Source organism: Bombyx mandarina, chromosome 16 (assembly GCF_030267445.1).
Source record: "Bombyx mandarina strain Sakado chromosome 16, ASM3026744v2".
NCBI classification, from domain to species: domain Eukaryota; kingdom Metazoa; phylum Arthropoda; class Insecta; order Lepidoptera; family Bombycidae; genus Bombyx; species Bombyx mandarina.
In genome coordinates, this window is record NC_143222.1 from 735,633 (window position 1) to 752,463 (window position 16,831).

At 39.3% G+C, this 16,831-nt stretch overlaps 2 protein-coding genes across 6 annotated transcripts; one reads left to right on the top strand and one right to left on the bottom strand.

The window, feature by feature from the left end:
• The first annotated feature begins 383 nt into the window (after positions 1 to 383).
• On the top strand, positions 384 to 8,969 carry LOC114246282 (poxin). 5 transcript variants are annotated; one of them, XM_089733815.1, is made up of 5 exons: positions 384 to 536; positions 4,590 to 4,742; positions 5,470 to 5,583; positions 6,892 to 7,083; positions 7,187 to 8,969. In XM_089733815.1, the coding sequence occupies exons 1-5, from the start codon at positions 534 to 536 to the stop codon at positions 7,451 to 7,453; spliced, it is 729 nt and encodes a 242-aa protein (XP_089589941.1). In that variant the 5' UTR covers positions 384 to 533; the 3' UTR covers positions 7,454 to 8,969. The 5 variants fall into 5 exon arrangements, with proteins under 5 accessions (XP_089589941.1, XP_089589940.1, XP_089589939.1 ...); XM_089733814.1 differs by lacking the exon at positions 384 to 536 and adding an exon at positions 678 to 752; XM_089733813.1 differs by lacking the exon at positions 384 to 536 and adding an exon at positions 721 to 849.
• A 106-nt stretch (positions 8,970 to 9,075) lies between these two features.
• Positions 9,076 to 15,327, bottom strand: Pex12 (peroxisomal biogenesis factor 12). The gene is made up of 7 exons (XM_028178669.2): positions 15,078 to 15,327; positions 14,580 to 14,688; positions 13,913 to 14,115; positions 12,323 to 12,558; positions 11,087 to 11,228; positions 10,325 to 10,407; positions 9,076 to 9,286 (listed from the first exon to the last, which is right to left on the bottom strand). The coding sequence occupies exons 1-7, from the start codon at positions 15,195 to 15,197 to the stop codon at positions 9,169 to 9,171; spliced, it is 1,011 nt and encodes a 336-aa protein (XP_028034470.2). The 5' UTR covers positions 15,198 to 15,327; the 3' UTR covers positions 9,076 to 9,168.
• Positions 15,328 to 16,831: the final 1,504 nt, after the last annotated feature.

Genomic DNA, 16,831 nt, shown 5'->3' on the forward strand with positions numbered 1-16,831 from the left:
GGACAACGCCATTGTAGTGAAAATGAGCTTCGTTGTCTGGAGCTTTACCCTCATTACGCAATTACCGCAGCGGCTCCGCCAATGAATCGAAATGGACACCTCATTTTTTATTTCAGTCGATCTCCAATATACACAGACACTTTATCGTTCTATCATTCTATTTCTCGTTCCCTGTCCATGTTCTCAATCGTACTGTTTGCTTAGTGCGAGTTTCTTAACGTTCTCGATATCGTAAAAGTTAACCCAATTTCGTATGCAGTTGGAACAGCGCCCCTAGCGGCAAACGTACACAAACGATCCCATTCCATACAAATATGAGCTAACTTTTACGCTATCGAGATCGTTAAAAAACTCGCAATAAGCACACTGCACACACTGTCGACCATAGCTTTCCGCTGATTGGTGGGATTCCAGTCCTACTCCTATCTAGTTTATTTTTTATATCTTATATCAATTTACATGGTTAGTCATAATATGACACGGTGCGTTATTTACTTTATTAATATATATCTACGCACTATAAGTACGTTTATATGGTGAGTTTAATGAACTTATCTTCATATGCAATTTGAGATGTTTATTCAGGCAAGGTTTGAATGCGGAGCCATATTATTATTGTATAGTAGGTCGAACAATAGTTAACGGCCTATGATCGAGCCGGATTTATTTTACTACCCACAGTTTCAAGTTGAAATATTTTGAATTTTACTTAATCAATGTACAAGTGATTAACGATAGATATATAGTCGTAGGTAAGTGCCTCGTTAAGTTAAGTTTCAATGTGGAGCAGAATAAAACTGTTACGTTCAGGCACTTAACAGGACTTTAGAAGTCATCGTGGCCTAAAAGGTAAGACGTCCGGTGCATTCGTATCTTGCGATGCACTAGTGTTCGAATCCCGCAGGCGGGTACCAATTTTTTCTAATAAAACTTCACAAATGTTCACGATTGACTTCCATTGAACTTTAAAACCAATTTAACAATGTAGGCATGATATTAAACATATTTGTTTAATTACTAAATTTAATTAAGAGAAATTGCGACACAATCGTGTTCCCGTATGTCTTATTTAAGTTCTTAGTTCAATGTTGTGAATACAGTTTTCAAGGGACACGTTATTCAACCGTGTACCTATTTATGTAATTGAAAATAGCAACCAATTACACCGTAACTTATTCCATCCATATAATAACTACATTAATATTTTTTAATATTATAAATGTGAAATTGTGTATGTTTGCCATTCTTTCACGTCGCTACGAAGCAACGGATTGACATGATTTTTTAAAAATGATAGTTTAACTCAGAAAATTGATATATACGAGTATAAGCTATGCTGTCATCCCGAAAAAATATCTCGTTACGGTGGGAAATTACTCTGACGCTTTTCCATGACCACGCGAGCGAAGCTGCAGGTAGCAGCTAGTGACCTATAAAAGAAGAACGATTCTCGTATCCTATACTTTGGCTAACAGCCTAGTTTGCACACTACTCGGAGCAAAACAAGCGGTCTTGTTCGCAAATGGAACACTCATTAAAATCTTATATTCAAAATTTGCCACACGACATGATCTAAAAATACAATAAATACCACCAATACATGAATTGATACGAGAATATTTTTTTTAAATAAATGTTTGAAACACGATCTTAATTTCCCTGTTAATCAGTTTTATAGTTAAGATAAAAGATTTAATATAAAATCATTTTGTACTGTGTCGCGTCGCGAGAGGTCGTCGCTGCTTGTTGATTTTCCGATTTATTTTCTAAGGTGAGTTGGATTTAATTTAATATCAAATAGCTTGGTATTTAACAAAGCTGGCTTCGCAAAAATTTTGAGAGGTCTTTTCAAATCTAAATTTGTTACTAACAGAGTGTTTTACAATACGAGTATTATTAATGTATAAAAAGGTAGGTAAGATAAACACTGAAAATTAATTGACAACAAAGGCAATGCTATGTGTCATCATAATTTCAAATGACGCAAACATAGCCGTGACAATGCCGTGAAAACTTTCCTACGAATTACCTACTAAGAAACGTACGGACGTGAATTTTACCTTCATTATCCAATTTTTTTTGGAATTGAGTAGAAATCACTTTTCTGAAATTTAAATTTTAATTGAATCTACTAATCAACAGACTTCAAACTGAAAAGGTTGAGGTAGTTGTAGATTTGAGGCGGATATCCTAATTTGGTTACCCCACTGCCGTAGGCCGTTATATTTTTCGAGCATATCGGTTCTCTGTTTGTTTGTATATGTAATTCATTGGCAAGCTCTGAAAATATAAACTATCGACGGATTCAACATAATATGAAGTGTCGTTAGGTTGATCTCAGTTTTGCTATAAGTGATGTTTCGATAATGTGTCCGAAAAAAAGGAATTCATATAATTCCATGAAAGTCTGACTGATTTAGCTATCTACTAAAAGTTGTAGTTGTTTTGTAGCTGTTGTAGCTTTTGTAGCTGCGCCAAAAAGTTATTTCTCTTTACATTTGCAAATTCCAAAGTTTGAAATATTTACACTATTAAATGATAATAATTTATTTAATTCTGAAACTAGACCATCGATAAATAACGCTTGTTGGTACTATTAGCCGTTGTAACTATACTGAGACCTCAGAACTTAGATATATCTTAAGGTGGGTGACGCATTTACGTTGTAGATGTCTATGGGCTCCAGTTACCACTTAACATACGGTGGGTTGTGAGCTCGTCCACTCATCTAAGCAATAAAAAGAAATGCAGTAGTGCTGATCCGGGCTCACAGTGCGCTTCAGTGTCTGTTTCAGTAGATAGGTAGGTACTTTAGAAAACTCTAGGTTCCCATAATCTTATTAAGATATTCACATGTTTTGAAATCCGTTACGAAATCAATTCATATTTGACATTGAATAAACAAACCATAAGCCGATATGTAACAATCAATTATTTGTTATCTACTTAATATCAGGGAGCGGTCAATGACGTTTCCAAATGCTGAATGTTGATTTGTAAATGTTTATGATAGAGATTTGTGTATTTTGTAAATGTTTACATAACACATGTGTAAACAAAATGACCGGAATCGTTGAGTTGGATCTTCGAATGTTGAAGAAGGTACGCTCTTGTTATATTCCATTCGCACTGGGTGCCCTAATCTTCATAGAAATACGTATAATCTAATTAGTATTTTCCTGTTTGTTTATTGGGTGTTTGTTTTTATTCTATCGCGCGTCATTATTCAATTGAAATAAATCTTGGTACATTGATTGGCACTTCGGTCCTTTGGGGAAACGCTTAGTATCTTCAATGTGCAAGGGACGCGTAAAGCACTTTTACCGAAAGGGTGTATTTCATCTATTTATGATAGAATCACCAAAGAATCAGTCAAAATCAGGGAATAAGTAATTTTTATGAACTTGAGATTTTCATTCTAAAATTCAAAAATACTGTTACACCGGTAAGAGTAACGCCATCTATCGCCGAATAGTCGAACGAATAGCGAAGGATCTAGTAGCATCTAGAACGCCCGAGAAGCACAACGCCATCTGTTGTCAGATATCGGAAACACAATACTAGGAATGTGTGGAATATTCTCGAAAATTCTAGGGATGTGGTACCGGCTATAAAAGCGTTGCAGAGATGGCAGTTTGTAATCGAAACTACTCGAAGCGAAACAGCGAACGGATCACATGAAGCGGAGTATAAGAAGCGAATTGAGAGTTTTAAAGTGTTTTTTGAGTGTTTTAAGTGTTCTAAGTGCTAATACAGAGGTAACTTATAATTCGGTAGAATTTTTATTTATCCCGAACCCCAGCGCGTAACAATACGATAATTTGGACGGAACATAAAAATTAGTGACTTTTACTGTTTAGCTTAGATATTTTGATAGGCTCACGGGTGACCCTCATGGCTCGACTGGTTCAGTAAGATAAGGCTCACCGGTGAGCACCGTAGCCTGAATGAAGATACTCGATCATATATGGTGTTAATGCGTTAATAGAACAAAAAGTAAAAACACAAAATTTCCAGTTGATTCGTGGGTGCTTTGTCGCCTAATTTAATTATTCCAGTGTCCGCTCAATTAATGATGTTCCACCACTTTTTTTACCCTACCCATTCAACCACAACTAACCAACAATAACACTATAATAATTTCATTTTAGGTTGTAGCTATTTTCCTCTGTTAATTGGACATTTTGATGAATAAAACGGAATATTTCACCATTTTTTTATTAATGTCGGTAAAAAAGATCGATAATAGTCACTAGACAAAAATAAATTACAGAGTATAGATGCTATTAAGTACATACTAATGTTTTTTGCCTTTTTTGCTTCGGTTCTACAGTGGCCTTCGATCGAAATAACAAGTCCTCTAAATTTAATGAAAAATGAGTTATTCAGGTTTAGCTTATCATTGAAAATGAATATAGTTTTCGATTTGAAAGTCGTAAGTTACTGAACTTTTAGTATTTGGGAAATATTACACCCGGCATTGGTTAGTTTCACTAGTGACTGGTATTGCCCATGTCCATAACGATCGTGTAGTGTAGTTGTGCTTAGACGGGCTATGAAAAAGCTGTTTATATAATTTTATTTTACAGAAAACTGCAATGTCTAAGCGCACAGTACTAAACGAGAATTACAAGGGCATAGTGGAGTCGATGAGTATTCCTGCTGAAATACACGAGAGAAACGGCAAGAAGTACGCGAGCGTGGGGTCCATACTGCCGATACACTGCTGCCCGCCCGAAGAGGTTATTACTTACGTTTCCGTAATGTTCACTCTCGACTAGACCTGCTCATGTTAATATATTTTGCTATTGTAGGGCAGAAGTTCTTGTCCTTGTCTAGTGTTAATTGGTTACTGGAACCTATAGACCATCTTCAGGTACGAAGTAATTTTTTTAGATACAGTGACAGTTTAGTTTCCGGACCGGTAGAAGGAGTTACGACCAACCATAGACATGAGCAATGCCAGAGGTACAGCCATGTCTGTGTCGAGATGTAGGTGAGTTTAATTCCCGATCCTTCGGATCGAATGGTAAACAGTCGACGTCGCCCAAAACAAGTCACTTCGGATTCTCTCGATCCACTAACGGTGCTTTTAGGTACTTCAAGCACCGGTCACCGTTCTCGTCGAAGTAAGTAAGTCTTCGACGAGTAAACTATAATATCGACACAGCCCGCTGATCTTCTCAGTGGGTCGCGATCCCGATCCGGTGGTAAATTCTGCGAAGCACTGCTTTTAAGTGTTAACACTAACCCTAGCAACGTCGCCAGGTTTGAGCCCGTGAGCTCTCCTACTTAGGGCTACACTGATATAGCCTGTCAAGGCCATCAGCTTAGGTAGGAAAAAAGAGACGGTAAACGTTTCAGAAATTGTCACGTTTCTCTGTCGCGGCAGATTTTGCACAAAATCATCTGTATAATTGTTTCAACAGCACGAGGAAAGATAGTTTGATGCGTGCATATTGTTCGCAGCTGGAGCGACGCGCGGAGAGCACGCACCACTACTGCGGCGTGTTCACCGACGAACTGCTGGCACCGCTCGAGGAACTGGCCTACGTTAGACTCGACGAGAATACTGCTGAGAAGGTTGTTTATGAATGTATTTCTGTCCGCAATATGTAGAGGAATCGCTCCTGGACCCAATACGACACAAATGTACAGCAGCCGCAATATGTTGCGGTATCAGAACTACAATGGTATCAAACAACAGATAATCATCTTTTAATTCATGTCTTTCTACTTCATATTTCATGAGCCGGAAACGTGCAGCGCATAAAACTGTATCTCGTTTGATACTGGTTCAGTTGAGTGCTGCCAGGTACAAAAGTTCCTTGGATGCGAGAGTTTTGGAGACCTCTTGCAGGGAGCTAGGGCTTATTGGTTTTTGATTTGGTTTCGAGAGCGGTTCCTCTAAGTCCTAATAAAGAATGGTCCAGCGAAGTGACTTGGGTCGCAATATTTGGCGCTACTTACTGCTGGGCCACGAATTGTGGGTTCGATCCGCACTTTCAACAAACATTCGCGTGACAAACAGGTTTGTTTGTTCTTTGTCTGGGTGCTTAATATCAATAAATGTATATAAATCTTAATCTTAGTTAGGGGTCAGGCGACCGTGTGTGACCGGGCACTTGTTATTTGTTTAAATTATTGAACTGCTAATCATATGATATGGCACGGCGACCCAACGACTTCAGAGTCATCGGTTTTCAGTCAGTAATAATATCCTCTAACACCATTCTGCTTTTCTAACCCACGACCATGACCCACTAATTACTATAAAGAATTATGGTCGGAGACACGGCCGCTGGTAGCAGGGCCACATCAAATTACAACACGGATACAGTGAAATAATAGTGCAATATGCAGAAATGCAGCCCACTGAGTTTCTCGCCGGATCTTCTCAGTGGGTCGCATTTCCGATCCGGCGGTAGATTCTGCGAAGCACTGCTCTTGCTAGGACCAGTGTTAGCAACACTCCCGGTTTGAGCCCCGTGAGCTCACCTACACGTCAAGGAGAAGCTGATATAGCCTCAAGGCTATCAGCATAGGTAGGGAATAAAAGAAAGTCGAAATGCGTTTTCCTTCGTATTTCATTTTAGTATTCGACATGAAGGTTGAATGTTCAATAAAAACAGGAAAACGTGTTATTTGGCACTATTGTAGGCAGGGCGGGCTCTGTGTCTGCGCACTGCTCGTTGTGCACCTGCGGGGGTGCACACAATGTCGGTGCACATGATCACTATGCGACTTCACCTCTGAGGGGGATGGAGGCCGTCACGTCTGCTGGTACTAAGGGTTCGATTGACTAACACAAGTTGGTCCACAATCTAGACTGTCCATCTATAGTGATAAATAAAGGCAAACCTTATTTTAATTGAATAAGTTATCTTTTAGGTCTTCATAAACAGAGCCAAGCGCATACTGATAGTGTCAAGCGACGGGCACCTGGCGCAGTGGCGGTGCGCGCCGACCTTCGAGTCTGCGAACCGGTACATCGCCGGCACGCCCATCGTCGATCAGCGCGGGGGCGTCATCTCCGTCGTTGTGGCGAAGAAAAACAACCACTATGCCGTCTCCTCCTTCGAGGTAAACCGCACCGCGACCCTGCTCACTCTCCGTCGCACAGGGTTTTCGGTTTTAAGTATCTTAGTCCTATTGCTTAGTGCGATATAATTATTTTGGATTGCAGGGTGAAGGCGGATACTTTGAGAGCACACAAAACTGGAAGGTGGTTGAACCGGCTGCAGGCGGCTATGCGTACGGGGAGTTGACTTTCCCGAGCCGCACCGCCCTCCGCGAGCACGTGGCGGGGCTGCGCGGGGGCGCGGGGGAGCGGGGAGGCGCCGTGCCCGTGCTGCGGGGGGGCACGTCGCCGCGCCTCGCGCTGGTGCTGGACGGCAGGCAGCTCGCACACTACTACCTGCACAACGTTATTGTGGACGTAGAATACTTGTAACACGGAAATGTACAAAGTAGTATTCATAGTTGAACAACGCTTATTGAAAAGTGTTTTTGTTGCGTCTAGGTCATGTGCTACGGTTGCTAGTGACATGTTAAGTTTCTCACATTTGTACATTCATAAATTTCAAACGATTAATCATCCATTTACACCCTGACGTGTGAGGCCGCGCCTGCTCCACGTTATTGAGCCGCAAGTGTACACGACACAGCGATGTGACGTTGACTATACCATATCGTTGCTGTTAACGATGTGCTTAGTGCGAATGTTTTAACATTCTCCATGGTGTGAAAGTTAACTCAAATTTGTATGCAGTTGCAACAGCGCCCCTACGGTAAACGTACGCTAACGTTCCAACTCTATAGAAAATTTAGTTATCTTAAGCACACTGGTCGACCTGGCGACACTGCCGATACAATAAAATTATCTTTACACCAAAACCCACTAATCACGATTGGCCGCGCTTTTGAGATTTGAACTACGACTGAGGCGGCGCTGTGTTAACCTTCGGTTGCAGGTTCATTCTGTGAAGCGTGATATATAACGAAGTGTATTCATTCAGTGCGCATTTGTAGATGCGAACGATAGTCGAACTATTAAAGTAGTTAATTAACCATTACCAATAACGTATACATTATACGCATTGTAACGTATTATATTAGCGATGAGACATACCTACTTGCAAAATTGACTACCAGGGCTTCTAAGTACGTGTACGGAAAAATACTAGAGTCGAAAACCAGGTTTTAAAAATACTTTAAAGTATTTGTTAGTATGAAAGATTTTCAAGTATCAATATATATAATAATATGAATAACTAGTTCGAGTCGGGCACAATTCTGGACGTTTTTTAAATTTTTTGTTCATGAAAATTAAATGTAATTTTTCCTTCTTATTTATAAGGGTCTTCCAGTGACTGTGAAATTCAAATTTTACAAATCGCAGCTCTGCATTAGGTGGAAATTTGATAAAAATCGCGATTTTATAGTACTGATTTAAAACCATAAATATCATCTCACATACATGCAATGAGTATAAATTTAAATTAAATTAAATTTTAAACATGAATCATTCGCCTGTGCAGTATGTTCATGTGAATGTTCTAGTTTTTTGAGCATCCGACTTCAGCACATATACTTTCATACTTGCAAGTATTTTTTGGTCGTACCAGGGCGCCGAACTTCGAAGTGAAAACCTGGTAGCGTAAATACGCCTCATCTTTAGTATATATTACTTACAGCTGTTACACATGTGTTGTATGGGACAAGTTCGTCAGCACAAGACGGGTGGGAACTGTTTGAGGTCCAGTAGTTATTGTTACTCTATGAAGTCATCATATCCTAGTAGTACACAGTATTCTGTGCCAAATTAATCATTGCAATATTCGTGACATTTCTTAGAAATAATTACATCGGTTGGTATGCTCGGGTAACCTGTTGGATTTCAGTGCATCGTATATGATATTTTAAATATGTTCAGGTGTATATTTCTGAAATAAATATATATAAACGAACACGGCATGTTTTTTACTGTACCTGGAAACTAACGCCGGTCCCTCCCCTCCCCGAGGAATGCTCTAAACATTTTTTTGTATTTAAAAAATAAAATAATACAATCAATTAAAGAATAACAGTTTAATAAATACTTATCGTTAACATTAATTTATCCATAACCACTAATATAATTTTTGTAGAGGTAGAGAATGTTGCATCTTATTGTGTGTCTAAGTATACCCTGACGAGAGAGGACTCTGCGGCCGGCAGTGAGGTCACCGGGCAGCAGCCGCGGGCGCGGACGTGCCGCGATATGCACGTGTAGCAGAATATGTACCTGAAAGTGTTCGCGAGACAAATGAGTAGTATAAGGATAATCCTAAGGACATAAGTATGTGTAAAGTCTAGTTCGGACTAGACGAGTATTTTAGTCGAGTACCGAGTAATTTAGTAGCTAAATGTGTCTGAACACCAAAAATTTAGTCGATTAGTTAGTAAATAATTTAGTCAAGCCAATCCATTTTACTCTATTTTTATCGGGCGAGTAGCGCCTCCCACCACGCGTCCTTGCTCACTGGCTCACTGACTAAACAAGTCCGAACCTGTTGATTAGTCGAGTTCATTAGTGGCACTTCTCAAATGGGTATCTTTACGCTGAATTCGAGAGTGTATTTTCGTTAACAGAAAATTCATACAACTTTCGGACATTCTCAAACTATCGAAGTATTCTTTGGGATCTCTTCCAATGCTAATTCCTTCAGAAGACAATTAGTAGCTCCTAGTTTACTCTTCTATCGATCCATTTTTGTACCCATAACTTAGTTTTCTTAATCACAGAAGTTTCTTAGCTTAATCAGTTTATTCACTCTTTTGCGTTGTAGCCTGTTCATCTTGCAAAACACCACTCACTTTTGTACTCTACTGGACCGTAATGCGAACGATTTCTGTGTAGTAGCGAGTAGTTTAGCCACTAAATTCAGAATGGAAAGCAGTCGAGGTCGCTCCAAATACGTCATTACGGATCCTCCCGATCCACTAACGGTGCTTTTAGGTACCTCAAGCACCGGTCATCGTTCTCGTCGAACCCGTCGTTGCCCCTGAGACACAGCCCACTGAGTTTCTCGCCGGATCTTCTGTGTGGGTCACGTTTCCGATCCGGTGGTAGATTCTGCGAAGCACGGCTCGTGCTAGGGTTCGTGTTAGCAACGTCGTCAGGTTCGAGCCCCCTGAGCTCACCTACTAGTTAAGGTTACGCTGAAATAGCCTCTCAGGGCTCACAGCTTAGGTAGGTTAACAAAATAAAAAACCACTAAATTACTCGGTACTCGACTAAACTACTCGTCTAGTCCGAACTAGGCTTAGGCAGAGTACCGACCCCGACACGGGCAGCGCGGTCGGCAGCCGCCACGCCGCCGCGCACAGCGGGCAGCGGTTCCGCGCCGCCGCCGCCTCCGCCCTCTGCAACATACACCAGTGTGCTTAGTGCGAGTTTTATAACGTTCTCGATAGCGTAAAAGTTAACCCAATTTTGGACGCAGTTGGAACAGCGCCCCTTGCGGCAAATGTACGCAAACGATCCCACTGCATACAAATATGAGCTAACTTTCACGCTGTCGAGAACGTTAAAAAACTCGCACTAAGCACACATCACTCGACTACATTTAGTGACGTCACGCGCCTGTGTACACGCGCGTCCAGTGATGTTATACCTACTATCGCGTAATTAAATTCTATAAACTGGTATTTTGTTGAAGTCATCTACAGGGCCGGATTTAGAGGAGGGCAACCGGGGCCTCCACAAACGGAGGGCCCCCACTATAGTCTTTGGAAAAAAATCTTTCAAATTTCGACAAGCAAACACTAGTAAACATCTATTCCTTCCTTCGAAATTTAATTTCAGATAATTCTTGTCTCCGATTATATTTATGTATGTTCGTTAAATACTAATAGAATCTACGTGCTTTCACAATAAATTATTTATTAAAAAACTCGACTGAAAAAAAATCGGTTGTCTGCAAAGTCGGTTTACTGACGATAGTTGAACGTGACAACGTCATAAGAAAATACTGATGGAATGGTTTCATTTTTCAATTATCGCAATTATCGTTGCTATAAACAATTGAAGGGTGTTGCTTACTGCGGGCGGGGGCGGCGCGGGCAGGGAGGGCGGGGGGGCGCCGCGGTCGCGCCACCAGCGCAGCAGCTGCACCACGAAGGCGCCGTACTCTGCGCCGCGGACCACCGCTCCGCCCACCATGGGGAACGTCAGGGCTGCGCTCCTACAAGAGAGAGATAGCGCGTGTTGTGAGACCGCCCCGCCGCACTGTGCGCCGCGCGGGGGCCGGGGGAAGGGGGACGCTTTCCCTGACTCACGTTGATTCAAACTTGTTCGGATTTTATTCAGTGCGCTTAGTGAGAGATTTTTAACGTTCTCGATATCGTAAAAGTTAGCTCATTTTTGTATGGAAAGGGATCGTTTGCGTACGTTAGCCGCTAGGGGCGCTGTTCCAACAGCATACAAAATTGGCTTAACTTTTACGCTATCGAGAACGTTAAAAAACTCGCACTAAGCACACTGAATGGCGGTTCCGGCGGACGCTGTGAACAGATTGCAGACGCTATATGAGGCCGTCAGCGCAAAAATGGCTTAAGCTTACTATGATTAGTAATCTGGAGATAACAAGGCTTGGATTTACTTATACACTGCTTCGCAGGGCAAAAACACGCAAACATAATGTTTACAAAGCCATCTGTTATCTATGAGTGAAACTAGGGATAGGCCGGTTTTGCATCAAAATTTATTATGTTTTAAATAATGTATTACATAAATAAGCATGAAGTCGTCGTGGCCTAAAGGATAAGACGTCCGGTGCATTCGTGTCGAGCGATGCACCGGTGTTCGAATCCCGCAGGCGGGTACCAATTTTTCTATTGAAATACGTACTTAACAAATGTTCACGATTGACTTCCATCGTGCAATAAAAATCAAACCCGCAAAATTATAATTTGCGTAATTACTGGTGGTAGGACCTCTTGTGAGTCCGCACGGGTAGGTACCACCGCCCCGCCTATTTCTGCCGTGAAGCAGTAATGCGTTTCGGTTTGAAGAGTGGGGGAGCCGTTGTGACTATACTGAGACCTTCTCAAGGTGTGTGGCGCATTTACGTTGTAGATGTCTATGGGCTCCACTAACCACCACCACCACTTAATACCAGGTGGGCTGCGAGCTCATCCACACATCTAAGCAATAAAAAATAAAAAAGAATATGAATAATTGTGGGTTAGGCCACTTTTGCGCTGACGGCCTCATATAATACAAACATTACTATCTTCTTGTTAAAACTATCAATAAATACCAAATACAAAGTCGTACCCGATTTGCCCAGACGATAAATTCTTGAAGAAATCATTCCAAGTGTATTCGTCCTCGGGCAGTTCCTGAGGGGGCGCATTCCTCAACGTGAGCCCCAGCGCCGCCATGGGCAGCGAGTGCGACGGGGAGCCACCCCTCAGGTAACGCGCCAGCTGCACCAGCTGGAGACCCTCGTACACGAGGTGGAGGACCGCGTAGACTTTTATTGCTGCCAAACGAAGCCGTTCGCGCGTGCCCTGAATGACCAGTGTCCATAATGCACTCAGGCGCCGGTCTTGTATCAATGCACATAGTTTTACTTGTGCTCATTTTGTGCACCTGTGAGTGTCGGTACCACCGTGCAAGACAAGTGCCTTTTCTGCCGCGGAGTAATCCAGTGTTCCGGTCCGGTGAAGGAAGAAGCCGTAATTTAAAGTAATCGAGACTACGACCTCATCTCTTAAGGTATTCATGTTGTGGCAGGCTTCAGCGGACCCTGTCCTGTGTCATATCGTGCCCCACCCCATTAACAATTGGAGCTCTTTCTCTTCAGTAAGACAGATATAAAATTACAATGTGCTGTAAAACCTAGATAAACGCGTACTGTATCATATAACAGAAATTGATAGTTTTATCAAAAGAATTTACACTAGCTGATAAATAATAAGAAATTTACCAAAAACGTGTACTGATATAGTGTGTCATAAACTTTATGACGACTTCGTTACGTAAGAGAATTTGTGTCTTTAATGTTATTAAATTAATACTGTGTCTAATTATTACTAATATCTGTTAGCTCAAGGGGTTGAAGAAATAAACACACCATCATGACACGTCATAACGATGATTGCCAATTCTGCCTTATTTAACTTTTTTTTGTGTACACTAAATATACATTTTGTTATGTTTCACGAAAACACACATTATTAATATATTTGAAATCATTTAAACTGATTTCTACATACTTATTGAATTCCGAAACGAGTATCTTCCCAGCAAGTAAAATAACCCTAATTCTGAGAAGATGAATTTGATATGATTTGATCCAGTGACAAACTCAGTTTAAAATTATAAAAAATATATATTATTACTCGTTTTTTATAGGGTAAAGTAAAATGTAGAAAGAGCAATGTCTCCATCCTACCTGTCAGGCAATCATCGTCTTTATAAGATAATTTATCTTACGTACAAACAAACATTACTTGATAGCTTTTATAAACTAATGCACAGATACTAACCAAACATTAATTCATTAAACTCACTGGGAAATTACTGAGGAGCTACTGATATGGCTTCCACTGCCCAGCTACTCTACAGCTGACCCAACACTGGGATCACTTGAAACAAGTACTGGTTGTGGGGTGTTGTTGTGATTATATAATCCCCAGGACAGTTAAGCAATTTATGTATTTAAGTTGCCTGCAAATTTTTGACCTATGTAGTGTAAATTGGGGAATTATTAATATTTTTTCGCACATATTATGGTTTAAAAAGACTTGGTGACTCAAAATCAGCAATTACGTATTCCCATATTAATAATTATTAATACAATAAAGGTTATAGTCAGATACCTATTTCTAATGGTCACATTTTTAAATTTTAGTTGCATACCTTACCAAGTTTCCCATCCTCATCGTCTTCCCTCCATTTATCAATAATAGCGCTGACTTTGTCCTTAACGTATGGCAACAATACTAGAAGTGCAAGAGATCCTCGCTCTAAGTCTATCGGGAGACGTTGTCCAATGCTGAACTCACTACTGTACGATATGGGCACCCGGAGTAGACCATAGAAACTTTCAGAAAAAGATGCAGCTGTAACCATAAACGAAATTTTAAAACCACAAGCATTCTGTTAATCTGTGTATATGAGAGCCTCCATCTTGCCTCTTTATGATAAAAAACAATCACGCAGTCTGGTTCCATTTCTAACTCATATCTCAAAATGATGATATTCACATTGTTGTCTATAGACTACAGTAAATACTTTTGTAAGTCATTGTGGCCTAAAAGTTAAGATGCTTGGTACATTCATGTCAAACGATACCACTGTTGTTCTAATCTCAGTGGCAGGACCAATTATTCTATGAAATACATACTTAACTTTTTTAGTAATGAGCTTATTTTCACATATTTTACAGAAATTGCTAGTGTTTTTAAAAAAAAGTACCTTATGAAAAGTAGCTTAAAAAAATACAAAAATTAAAAAAAAGTTTTTTAAAAGATTATAATTATTTTAAAGGATAAGACTAAAATATAATAAATTAAATCAGAATTACCATAATATTTAAGGTAATTGTACTGCACTATACAATCAAACAGCAAATACAGTTCATCATACCAACGAGTGCACCAGCTGCATTTGTTAGGGTACAGCACTGATAAATACTGAAATCATTTCAAATTTTATATTCTCATTTAAAACATATTAAAAAAAATTAGTTATATTCTACATTGTGTCTTAGGACTGTGTGTAAGTAACCGTTGTGTAATGTAGTATAACAAAAAGTATAAAGTTGTTTGAATTTGACAATTATGATGCGAAGAATCCACCAAGTACCATAGTTGTTCCTCTGGAGGTATAACTTTATTCAGTTTCATACTATCCTGGCCATTAAGCAAGTTGTTCATGTCACTAACACTCTCAATACTTTCCTAACTTAAATTTGAAGATTATTTAACTCTTAAATTAAATTGACCACAACAATTATTTTAGTTAAGAAATTAACAAGAATAGTCTTCAGTATGGACGAATTATAATATAGTGATGTACTTACTTCAATAACCTTCCTGAGAGCAGGTTTTAAAGTAGTTCCAAGGGCCTCCTGTGCTGTCACTTGAAAAACCGATGGAGTCCCTTGGAAGCTGCGTGTTAAATGAGCCGCATATACCGCCATTACATTAAATATTACAATATCAATCGATTAACAAAAATGGACATAATAGTATCAAGTTTTGGTTAACTAAATTTTTAATTTCTGTTTATTTTCTCAGCTGTTCTTTTTTTTTGTTAAATCATCCATCATGTACGCAAAGGGAGGCATGGCTGATAAGCCAAAAATCTCTTACAAGAAAAGTCGAAGACATGTTGTTTGTGTGAAAAAATAATTTTAACGAAATAAAATTATATTCCCTGAAGATTTGCTATGGAACGAAAAAAATGTAGTTAAATGATTAGAGATGAGGCAAAACTCAGTAGGTGTTGGATAAAATGAAATGAAATTATCTCACAATAAAATGAATCTGTAGTAAAATGTTGGTCAGTCGGTTTGACACATAAATTGACTTTTTGTGGAGAAAATCTCGATCATAGACTTCAATTTCTCAAACTATTGATTTAGATGTGTTAGGGTCTTGCTAATCTTCTTAAAATCATTTCAATTTTGCTACAAGAGCTCCTCAGGTCTACTTCAATCGCGGATTAAAAAAATCCGACCCAATTCCTTTATTCGCGGCTAAAGATTTCTTTATTTGAGGATCTAATTGGTACATTGTGGGACACATTGATAAAAAGGATTCCAATATAAAGGAATCCAACCAAATATTCTTTGTAAACGCGTCGTCCAATTGACTAATAAAAACTAAAATAGACCATATTACAACTATGCTTAAGGTATGTTATTAAATGTTTTTTATCTTTCCCCTAAGAACGTATCCCCACTATTTCCGTATATGTAGGTAAATTACAATTTCATATTCAATTCTTGTATTCGCAGCATATTTTACGGAATACATTCCCTGCGGATAAAGAGCTTTTACTGTATGTGGACTGCCTAAGAAAGTACTTTTTACTAACTTACCATTTTAGATTTCTCAATGAAATCTGGAGAAATGTTAAATTAATAAAATGAAACAATTCGTTTAGCTTAATGTCTCACGTGTTAGGAACATTATATTTATTCACGTAATTTAAATAAAAGAGCTGAAACATTATTATAAATAAGTTACTGATCCATTTGTACACTATAGTCATGAAGCTGTTAGGATCATTTTAATTTGCAGTATTATAAACAGACCCAAAATTAGTAACAAACTCTATCGAAGTATGATTAAAATATATTTATTTAGGGCCAAACCTTATCCCCATCATTTTTGTTAATATTCAGTCAAACTATTGACCTGTAGAATAATTTTATTCATGCCTTTAATAATAGTTTCACGACTATAATAAAACTTCTGTTGACTTCCGGTCTCCAAAAAACACGGGGGGCGGGCACACAAAATGATGGGCGTTTTTCGTCACGAATTGAGCGAAGTTATATACAAACAATTGCAATTTGAAGGCAGGACCAGGACGATCTACGAAAATGGTTACCGGTTAAGACAATTTATGAATTTTAAGTAAAGCAAATATTATGTGAAATTGTAGTAATAAAAGGAAGCAACCAATGAGTGTTTGAATTTTTCGACAAAACCCAAAACACGTTAAGGTATTATGTCTTATGCCCTGCCAGTAATTAATTGTTCGTAACGGATCGTTTGGAACCTCTGGGTCTGCGGAGGGACTTCGGTTCCCTCTGTATTTTGTACC

What these genes read in the sequence shown, in the direction of transcription:
- Pex12 (XM_028178669.2), bottom strand. Translation starts at nt 15,197, where the DNA reads ATGGCGGTATATGCGGCTCATTTAACACGCAGCTTCCAAGGGACTCCA. An exon ending in AGGATGGGAAACTTGGTAAG is followed by an intron (nt 12,559 to 13,912) that starts GTATGCAACTAA and finishes CTGGTCATTCAG; the next exon opens with GGCACGCGCGAACGGCTTCG. An exon ending in CCGCGCCGCCCCCGCCCGCA is followed by an intron (nt 10,408 to 11,086) that starts GTAAGCAACACC and finishes TGTATGTTGCAG; the next exon opens with AGGGCGGAGGCGGCGGCGGC.
- LOC114246282 (XM_028178744.2), top strand. Translation starts at nt 3,001, where the DNA reads ATGTTTATGATAGAGATTTGTGTATTTTGTAAATGTTTACATAACACA. An exon ending in ACTGCTGCCCGCCCGAAGAG is followed by an intron (nt 4,743 to 5,469) that starts GTTATTACTTAC and finishes TATTGTTCGCAG; the next exon opens with CTGGAGCGACGCGCGGAGAG. An exon ending in ATGCCGTCTCCTCCTTCGAG is followed by an intron (nt 7,084 to 7,186) that starts GTAAACCGCACC and finishes TTTGGATTGCAG; the next exon opens with GGTGAAGGCGGATACTTTGA.